Source organism: Arachis ipaensis, chromosome B03, assembly GCF_000816755.2.
Source record: "Arachis ipaensis cultivar K30076 chromosome B03, Araip1.1, whole genome shotgun sequence".
NCBI lineage: Eukaryota > Viridiplantae > Streptophyta > Magnoliopsida > Fabales > Fabaceae > Arachis > Arachis ipaensis.
In genome coordinates, this window is record NC_029787.2 from 25,000,512 (window position 1) to 25,011,453 (window position 10,942).

The 10,942-nt window shown below is 36.5% G+C and overlaps 1 protein-coding gene across 1 annotated transcript; it reads right to left on the bottom strand.

Annotated features, from left to right (window-relative positions):
- On the bottom strand, positions 7,625 to 10,542 carry LOC107632746. The gene is made up of 5 exons (XM_016336407.1): positions 10,249 to 10,542; positions 9,998 to 10,051; positions 9,875 to 9,890; positions 8,550 to 9,542; positions 7,625 to 8,448 (listed from the first exon to the last, which is right to left on the bottom strand). The coding sequence occupies exons 1-5, from the start codon at positions 10,540 to 10,542 to the stop codon at positions 7,625 to 7,627; spliced, it is 2,181 nt and encodes a 726-aa protein (XP_016191893.1).

Sequence of the window (10,942 nt, forward strand, 5' to 3'; positions counted from 1 at the left end):
TATTTAGTTCTCAGTGTAAACGAGATAAGAGGAAAGTATATAACAATATAAATTTTACAATATATATTTTTTAAAAAAAATTAAAAATAATAAAAAATATTAATATTATCAATGATCCAAATTTTTAGCATGCAATTAGTACACAAAAAGGTTGGTAGAAGATATTAAAATTAGGGATGGCAAAACTCTCCGAGACGCGGGGATCCCTACGGGGACTGCCCCGAATGGGGATCCGACTGTGGGGAATTTTCCCCGTGAAGATGGGGATGGGGGACAAAATTTTTCCAAGGCAAGCGCGGGGATCCCTGCTCCGTCCCCGTTATTTCCTGAAATTTGTAAATTTACTGAATTATCCTTAATAGTTTATTTCTCATATATGTTCTTTAGTCATTTTTCACACACACACATACATATATATATAGAAACCCAAAACTCCTAATCTTCATTTACATAACCCTTCTTCAATTCAGAAATCCCTAACGTTGTTCATACTCCATCCAACCACTCTGCAGCCACCCCTCGTCAGTCTCCCTTCTCATCGCATCGTCACACCTCACCGTGCCATCACCCTCACCGCGTCGTGCTTTCTATTTGCGGCGTTCCTTTTTATAACTCTGCCGTTGTGTCCATTCTCCTCTCTGTTGTCGTGTCTCCCACCTCGTTCACTGCTTTGTCCTTTGGCTTGTCCTTGTGTCCCCCCACTGCGTCATTTAAAAAAAAGTCACCATCGTGTCATTTAGACTTTTTGTATAAAATCTTGCTATTTTTGTATATGATGGATACTTGCAGCTCTAATCATATAAAAATTAATAATTAGGTAGAACTATCAGATAGATGGGGGAATGGGGTCCCGCGGGGAACAGGGCCCTATGGAAAATGGGGATGGGGAGCAATATTCCCCCACGGCGAAATGGGGACGGGGATGGGAGCAAATCTGAGGGCGGGGATGGGGAGTAGGGAGGACATCCCTAATTAAAATGGATATGTTTGATCAATTGGTACTCAAAAAAGTTGATGGGATAGTGGGATTAAAATGAAAACGGTTATCGCTCATGTTATCTCCCATTATCCACGTGAGAGATAACCGTTTCAATTCTCTCCATTATCCCATCAATGTCTCCTAATAATTGGAAAACGATTATTTTTATTTTTTAAATTTAAATCAATCCAATTGTATCATAATTTAATTTAAAATTTTTTAAAATGGATATGTTTGATCAATTAATGGTGATAATACTCAAAAAGAGTACATAAAAAATTTTAATTTAAATTATAATCCAATTGGATTGATTTGAATTTGAAAAATAAAAATAACTGTTTGCCAATTGTTAGGAGACATTAATAGGATAGTGGGAAGATAATTAAAACGGTTATCTCTCACTGAATGGTGGATAGTGGATAGTGGAAGATAACATAATCGTTCTCTTCCTACTATTCCTACCAATCTCTTGCAAACGGTTATTTTTATTTTTCAAATTTAAATCAATTTAATTAGATCATAATTTAAACTAAAATTTTGTATGTACTCTTTTTGAGTACTAATTGATCAAACATATCTATTTTAAAAAATTTTAAATTAAATTATGATCTAATTGGATTGATTTAAATTTGAAAAAAAATTAACCATTTGCCAATTAGGAGACATTGATGGGATAGTGGGAGAGAATTGAAACGGTTATCTCTTAGGTGGATAGTGGGAGATAACCTGAGAGATAACCATTTCCGTTCTCTTCCCACTATCCCATCAATCTTTTTTAGTACCAATTGATCAAACATCTATTTTTATCTCCTCTACCAACTTTTTATATACTAATTGCATACTAAAAATTTAGATTATTGATAATATTAATATTTTTTATTATTTTCAAATTTTTTAAAAAAATACATGTATCTCGTTTACAGTATAAACGAGATATACATGTTTCGCGTCTACCTGTTTTATCTCGTTTACACGGTAAACGAGACAAAGAGGGATATTTATTTCGGTAAATATTTTTAAAATTATTTATTTCCATAATTATTATAATTAATTTATTTATTTAAATAAAAAATTCCCAATTTTCTAAGATTCTACACAATCTTATCGGGGACAAACCAAACTTCTACCTAAACTTAATTTGGCTAGATTCACTCCCTAAACTTTCAACTACTAAGTGATTACCCAACTTAGCAAGAGAATCCCTGCATGATCATGAATATAAAATAGAAATACAAACAAAAGAGTTTGAAATAATTTTATGACTTTTCTCCAAGATAGTTCTCTTTGCCTTTTCTCTCGATGAATTTTTTTAATACCTCACATAATGTCTTTTTTCATTGATAAGAAACAAAAAAAGATAAAATTGAAGAACAAATATTCATTGAAAAGCTATGAAGGAGAAGAAGGGATAGCTTGAAAGCTATGAAGACCCAAATAATGTGCTCACTCTCCTTACTTCAATTTGTGATCATTTACCCTTTTTAAAGAACAGTAAAGTTTCCAAAACTTGAGTTTGATTGAACATCTTTGACTTGTTCTTCTTCTCCAAAATTCAGATGAGAGACTCAAAGAAGAGATGGAACAGTAGCAATGATTAGAGTTGACATGCATCCTTACGTTAGTACTTCTCTTGCATCCTTTTTTTTTTTGTTGGCTTTAAGGTTTGAGTTATTCATATATTCTTTGGCTCCAATTTTTGTTTTTTACCTATGATTTGTAACAATGATACACGACCTTCATTTTCTTCATCTTATCCGAACGGTGCATGTAGGAGCAGTGATGGACCCAGAAAATTTATGTTGTGAGGTAAAAATAATACACATTACTATCAAAAGATATATTAATCCAAATTTAAAAAAAATAATAGTTTATTTTTCTCTTCAAATTTTGAAGGTATTTCTCTTCTTATTTTGATATTTTGAAATGTTAAATAATTGTTTCATTATCAACTTGATTGAATGTCTCTCTCTATATATGTAACCAAACAATCATTACTATTTTAAAATATTTTTTCATTACTATTTTTAAAAATAAAAAATATATATTATAAATTAATAAATTGATCAATTGACTTTAAAAATTTATATGCAACATAATTACATATAATAAAATAGAACGAAAGATAAACAAATAAATAATAAGGATCACTAAAATGAGAATAAAATAAAATACATAAATTCATGAAAAGAATAAAAAATTATATTAATATCTAAACTATAATTGCTTGAATTAAAATTTGCAATTGAAATTATCAAAAAGAGAAACAATAAAATTGAAAGATACATAGAGTTATAAAGAGGTATATAAAAAAAATAGAAAATTTAAAATTTACCTTTTGATGAAGAGAAGATAACCACTAGATAAGGAATAGAAAAAGAAGAAGGTTGAAAATATGAAATTGAGAAGAGGATTTAAGAGAATAAATGAGTGGTGACGGTTGGAATTTGAGAATAGAAGACTAAATTTAATTAAGTTAACTAATAGTTAAAATAATAGAAAAATAAAATAAATTTGAAACTTTAAATAATTGAGCTTAATTTATATATAATGAAATCATTTAAAATTTAAAATAAAGGCATATTATATACGTATATATTTTTTTTAAAAAAAAATTGAAATGAGAGTGGGGGCAAATGCCCCCATTGCCCTATGTAGGTCCGTCTCTGTACAAAAGAAAGACAGTTTCAACAAGTTATAATAGAAGCATAAAGATAAAAATGTTGTTCTAATTTTTTTTATTCAACCTTTAATTTAATCTGATTTTTCTTCTTCTTTCCTTTTTACTGCTTAAACTTGGTAATTATCTTTTTTTTTTTTATTGAACCCTGAGCTGAGCAACTCTTTTTTGCTTGTAAGAGTTCTCTTTCTTCCTTAATCTAAGATTAGTCACATGGATTACAAACTAAAGAAAAATGAGTGTGTTTGATAGTTTGTTTACAGGTCAGAGAAAAGAGAATAGGAGTTGGCTTGCTGCAATTGGGCCATATGGGAGTAAAATATTTACAATTGTTCTTGGGCCTGAATGGCGCTTTTTAATTTCCATATGGGTCCATGAATGGTGCTTTGCGTGGATATGGGAGAGGGGGGTGCTAAACATTTTTGTGGTGTCAGTGGGAAAAGTAATCGGACCCTGCGTGTTGGGTGTGAGTAGCAACACGGACCGTGCGTGTTGGGAAACAATAGCCACTCGGACCCTGCGATATCTGAACTCCAAACGGACCGTCCGATTTGCACCTAGGCAAACGCACGGTCCGATTTCTTCACTTGAATGGACACGCAGCGCGCAGGGGTGGCTCGCAGAAGCGGTGCCCTGAAAAGCAAACGAAGCCAGCTTACCTACTCTCACCATCCGAATTAACCCACTATTTTCACTCTCAACCAATTTCACTCCCAACTCCTTCTTCTTCCTTTCACCTTTCACCATCTGAAAGCCACTCCTTCAAGAAAGAAGAACATGCCGAAGAAAAATAAATATAAAGATGTTGATCGAGGTGAGCTTCACATTATTCATTATCTTAGCCATTCTGATTATGTAAGTGTTATTTTTAAATTTTGTAAATTTTTTATATTTATAATTATTATTATTAAAAATATAATTACTATATTTATTATTAGAAATACAGCTTAGAAACGTAAATAAAATGATTATTAAGATATCTCCATAATTGTTATATTTTTTTAAAAATTTGGCTGAAATTTTTTTATGTAAATTTTTTATTATAAATATTATTATTAAGAAAATTTGTTATTACTATTATGCTTGCATATTATTATAGAAAAATGTAAAGAGAACGTTGGTGGTAGTTAATTTTTTTCAGAGAGAATGTAACAATTTTTGTAATTTTTGAATTAAATTTTATGACTATCTGATTTATATTTATGTAGGGTAGGGTATGTAAGTGTTAATTTTAGATTTTAGAAATTTTGTTATATTTATAGTTGTTATTGTTAAAAATATAATTATTGTTAGAAATGCATGTAAGAAATATAAATAGAATGATTATTAGAATATCTCCGTATTTGTTAGATATTTATAAATATTAGTCTGAAATTTTGGTATTTTTGATTAAATTATATGAGGATTATAATTGGAAAAAATCGTGTAAATTTATTAAGATTTTCTTAGAAAATTTAAGATTTTGTTACTGTAACTGTTATGGATGAATGATAGTTGAGGAAATAATGTTTGAATGATAGTAAATCAGTAATTACTATAAGATGTTATGATAGATGTTGTAACTTCAGAATTTTGATTAAAAATTTTTGCGTTGATAATTATTTTCATTAGTTGTGAGTTTTGAATAAAATTAAGGCTTAATAATTAATTTTAGTAGTAAGAATAATTAGTGTTAAAAGCATTTAGTAAAATGATTCATGATAGTCATATGCTAATTGTTAATGAGCTGACTATGAATTTGTTATCTTTTTTTGTAGAAATTAAGAATGTTGACTTGTAATCATCCACTTCCTCCGGACCGGTACAACGATAGGGCGGAGGACCTTTTACGACTTACCGGTTTCTACCATGCATCGCAAATTGGTGTAGTGCAGTGTCAAAAAGCATTAGTGAATGCTCTGATTGAACGTTGGCACCCGGAAACACATACGTTCCACCTTCCCATTGGTGAATGTGCCGTGACTCTTGAAGATGTGGCTCTAATTCTTGGTCTTCCCACCGATGGTCTTCCAATCACGGGGATGACCATGAGTAGTTTTGAAGCGTTGGAGACGGAGTGTTTGATTCAATTTGGAGTTGCACCTCTTAAGTCAGATTGTAGAGGTAGTTGCATAAAACTTACGTGGCTGCGAAATCTAAAGGAAAATTTAGAGTTGACTGATGATATCAGTATACAGAGATATGTGAGATGCCATATTATGTTGCTGATAGGGACTATCTTGTTTGGGGATAAGTCTGGGGCAGGTGTGCATTGGAAATTTCTACCCTTGCTGCGTGATTTTGTTAGTATTGGACAGTATAGTTGGGGAGCGGCATCCCTAGCACACCTCTACAGGGCATTATGTCGTGCATCTCGTTATAACTGCAAAGAAATAGATGGTCCACTAACACTTCTACTCTGTTGGGCTTGGATGAAGCTGCCATATTTATCGCCGCTACCTAGGGAACCCCGAAGTTTTCCACTAGCAAACAGGTAATAATTTGAGAATATGTGCCGTTATGTTGATTTTTAAGATTCAGTTAATGCTAGTTGAGCTAATTGAATATATCATATTAGGTGGCGGAACTGGGAGCGTGGTGACCGACGATATAGATATCTGAAGTTAGACCACTTTAGGAAGGCATTTGACGAACTTCAGGAAGGACAGGTGTGTTTTAATTAAAGAAGTATTAGTTTTCGGTTTAGGTTCTGAGACATAATTATAAAGCATTGTTATTGAAGTTGGCATTGTGGATTGTGTTCATTATGTTCCTTTATTTTTTCCAGTTTGTTTGGGTTGCTTATGCTGTGGATCGGGTGGACCCGAACATCATTCCGCCTGAAATCTACATACAGTCGGTTGTCTGGAGCGCTACAGTTCCGTTGGTTTCATTTGAATGTATCGAGTGACATGCTACCGATAGGTTTAGGCGACAGTTTGGTCTTGTTCAAGGACAACCTAATCAGGAACGGAATCTAGAGAAGGCGCATGCAGAAGTCCTGACTGGTCCCAAGAATCTCAATTGGGCCACTGCATCGAGTCATTCAGTTTGGGTGATGCATTGGTCAAACAGGTATAACTACGTTCTATCTGAGCTACCCATGCCTTCACAGCATTCGTTAGAATGTTACATGCGTTGGTACCGATCAAAATATGGGGACCACTTGAACTTGTCAAATCTTGTTGGTCAAGATAATGATGAAGGTGATCAGGAAGTTGATGAGGGCGATCAGGATATGGATGAGGATAATCAGGAAATCGATGAGGGTAGTCAGGATTTGGATGCTGACAATGAAAGACAGGAGCCACACTCGCCGCATATGTTACCTCCAAACCCGATTCCAGTGGAACAACCTCAGTCCTCAAGCCAGTATGTACCTCAGACACAGTTCCCCCCATCAGTTCCATTAAGTCAACAATATTGGGGAACCTCACAGTTTGATGCAGGAGAAGGAGGTTCTTTTAGCCAGTTGCTTGGGTTCATGTCTGGAGATCTTGGACTATCACAATATGGCCATCAGCCTGAGTTCATGGCAGGTAGGTATTCATTGGATGCGAGGTACCCGGGCCATACCTCATCGGTTGCTTCTGGGGGGTTTGTGTCGGTTGACTCTAGTAGGAGTGACGGTGGACGAGGAGCCTTTTTTACTCAGAACCCTAACCGGCCGGAACAACATGCGAACATGTGAACCGGACCGGCCGGTTCATATCAGAAAACTTGTGAACCGGACCGGCCGGTTCAGTTTTGTTTATTAATACATACCGGTAGTATATATTAAAATAACAGATATGAACTACCGAATAAGTTATAAAAACTCAGACATAACAACTATTTTAAACCAAAAACAAATTAAGAACGTTACACAATGTTACATAGTGGTTAGGTTTCGAGTGATATCCCACAATGTTTCATACATCACGTCAAGTTATCTCAAATGCACAACCCACGCCAAACTAGGTACGTGCTACACCTATCATACTGTGAACCTACTGAGCATCTCCGTCGGCATTTGTACCAGCTGACCGACGGCATCTGCTACGACTATGTCCCTCAGCTCCACATAGCGTACATCGCCTAGGACGACGTAACATTCGCGTGTCCATCTCATTCAAGAAGCACGTCATCCTGGGCCGACCTTTCGAGACGTGTCTCAGATATGGATTCGGTACGAAGCGAGGACCGTGGTACGCAGGCCATGTCGTCGGGTTACCTAGCGGCCTAAATCTTGCTCGATACACCCGCCGAATTTGCTCCATCTTATACACATCATGCATATACAGTTTCCAATCCAGTCGCTGATTGGCGCAACATGCGAACACATGTCTGCAGGGGATCCGGTCCACCTGGAACTCACCGCAGTCACATCGTAGGCCACGTAGATCGACTGCAAACTCTAGTCCGCTTGGCATCTCACGCACCTCAAAGACCTCATTCTGCCGGTCAAAGCAACTGACCTGAATATTTCCTGAAGAAATTTGGTTTGCATGCAACTTGGAGGTCACGACATCGGAGAACACATGGCCAGCATTAATCCGCGCTTCTGCCTCCGCTCTCTTTCTGGTGAACAGCTCGTTTAGCCTGTAGAATGTTGCCTTGACAAGAGCAGTAACAGGAAGATTGCGTGCACCCTTCAACACTGAATTGATGCATTCCACTAGATTCGTTGTCATGTGACCCCATCGGTATCCACCATCAAATGCCAATGCATACTGTTCGCGAGGAATTCGGTTTAACCAGTTTGTATACGCTTCCCCCCGTTCCCATAATCGCTGGTAACGCACTTCGTACTCTCGCACCGTCCTCGAATATCCTAGAGGATAGCAACAAAAAAAAACGAATAATTGTAGATGTCAAAACAAATATTGACGGTTATGTCTGTTAATAAGTTACTTAAATTTAGTAAATAGTTACCAATGTTGACGACCAATTTTTGGAGGTACGGTGCCTTGAATTTACGCAGAAAATTCGACTCTATATGCCTGATGCAGAACATATGAAAAGCTCTAGGAGGTGACCAAGCTCCGTTACTGCGTTCCACTGCTGCATTGATAGATTCGTGTCGGTCGGATATTAGACCCACACCATCCCGAGTGACAACATGTTGACGAAGGTTACTAAGGAAGAAGTGCCAAGCATCAGAAGTCTCTCCCTCCACAATAGCGAACGCAATTGGGACGATGTTGTTGTTGCCATCTTGTGAAACTGCCACCAGTAGACAACCCTTATACTTTCCATACAAGTGAGTCCCATCCACCTGGACAATTGGCTTACAATGTCTGAATGCCCTAATACAGGGGTAATAACTCCAAAATACTCGATGCAGTACTTGAATATCACGCACCACCTCATCGCCTTGATATGCAGGCATTGTCTCAAAATGGACAACAACTGATGGCTCCTTATGACACATGGCCTGGAACCATATAGGCAACGCTTCAAAAGATGCCTCCCAACCACCAAATATTTTTTCAACTGCCTTTTGCTTAGCCAACCATGCTTTCCGGTAACTGACGGTGTAGTTGAACTTCGATTGCACTTCTGCTATAACCGACTTTACCTTCAAGGAGGGGTCAGCCTCAACCAAAGGCTTTATCACCTCCGCAATTGTGATAGAATCCAGTTTCGAATGATCCTGTGAAATGGTGGCTCTGGTACAGGTGTGACTACCATTATACCTCCTTATAACCCAACAGTACTTCCTGCTGATCATGCTAACCCTGATAAGCCAATCACAGCCGGACCCATACTGTGTACATTTCGCATAAAATGTCAATGGCTCAGACTCATACACCCGGTAGTCAACGCTTCGTCGTATGGTGTAATCCTTTATCGCCTTAATAACAGCTTCCCTGGAACTGAACTCCATACCCACGACAAACTCACCATCTGCGACCATAGGAACCTCTGCAATTGAAAACCAGCATAGGAAAAATCAAATAAAGACACAGAGATTTCAAAACCAATAATATGGGCAAATCTACAGTCACCGCCTCTAGTATGATATAAATCCGAGTCTGACAACATGTTATTGTGTCACTCTAATTAAAACAAGAACAACAGCAGAGAATATTTATCACGGGCCGGACATGCCGGTTCGACAACCAAGCCAAATGAACCGGAACCTAACCGATCCGGTTCACTGGGTTTTAACCATTGACAGGATGTTTCAACTGCGAGTGGTAATTAGAGACTAACGTAATAGTTACTAATCATGTTCGATAGAATGTACTTATTACCTAATAAGTACTTATACTATACATATATAAGTGAAAAAAAATATTTATTGTTATAAAACACATACATTTCAACTTTGTTATTTAACATTCCTGCTATTTTTTAATTTGTTATTTACATAGAACCAGCGGTTGAACCAGTGACTCAGTCACCTGAACTGCTCGACCGCCGGTTCTATGCTAAGAAATAAGACATCAATGAATGGTTATATAATGGCAACTAATTACTAATTTATTCATAACTATATCAATATTTGACTAAAAAAAAATTCAAACACGGCGTCTTACGTACCTGCAGTCATATATTCCAGAAACTCCGGAACATGCATGGCTTCCAAGTCCAAAACTCGCATGAATGATGGCTCCTCAAACGGCACTTCGTTTGCAAGTGCATTTGCCACCTCTGTCACATCTGGAGCCGTATTTCCATCACCTTGATCTTCATCTCCATCTGGACCAACAAACTCGTAGTTACTTTCGAACTCTTCTTCACTGTCACTATTATAATCTTCCCTTACAATATTCCGGTCAGCATCAGATTGTTCAAACTCAACATACAACTCGATGAACGCGATCTGAGCCCGGTTTTCAATATACATTGAAAACATCTCTTGCATGCTCGCCTCGTCCGTCACATATTTGGTTTGAAACTGGATGAATCCACCAAACATCTGTATGGGATATCTATAGAGAATACATGATATCTTTCTTGCCCTCTCAGAATCAATCTTTTCACAGATCACACCTTTGAGCTCTTCAAATGAGATGATAAAAGGAATAACAACATCTAACGGATTTTCACAAATAAATTTTATTCCTTCAGATGTTTGTAGTAAAATCTGACCAAAATAATATACCTTTAATAACACTCTATCACTCATTTTCGTGAATCCCCCAAAAAAAACATAGAAACAACTAGTGAAGATACGAGAAAGAAGAACAGAAGGGGCAGCCGCTCAAGCTCGGGACGAAGACACGAGTGAGTAATGAGTTCACTTTCTACTTTTATATAAACCACTTATCACAACTCGCACCCTTCGACTAGGTTAACATGTTTAAAATAATCTAAAA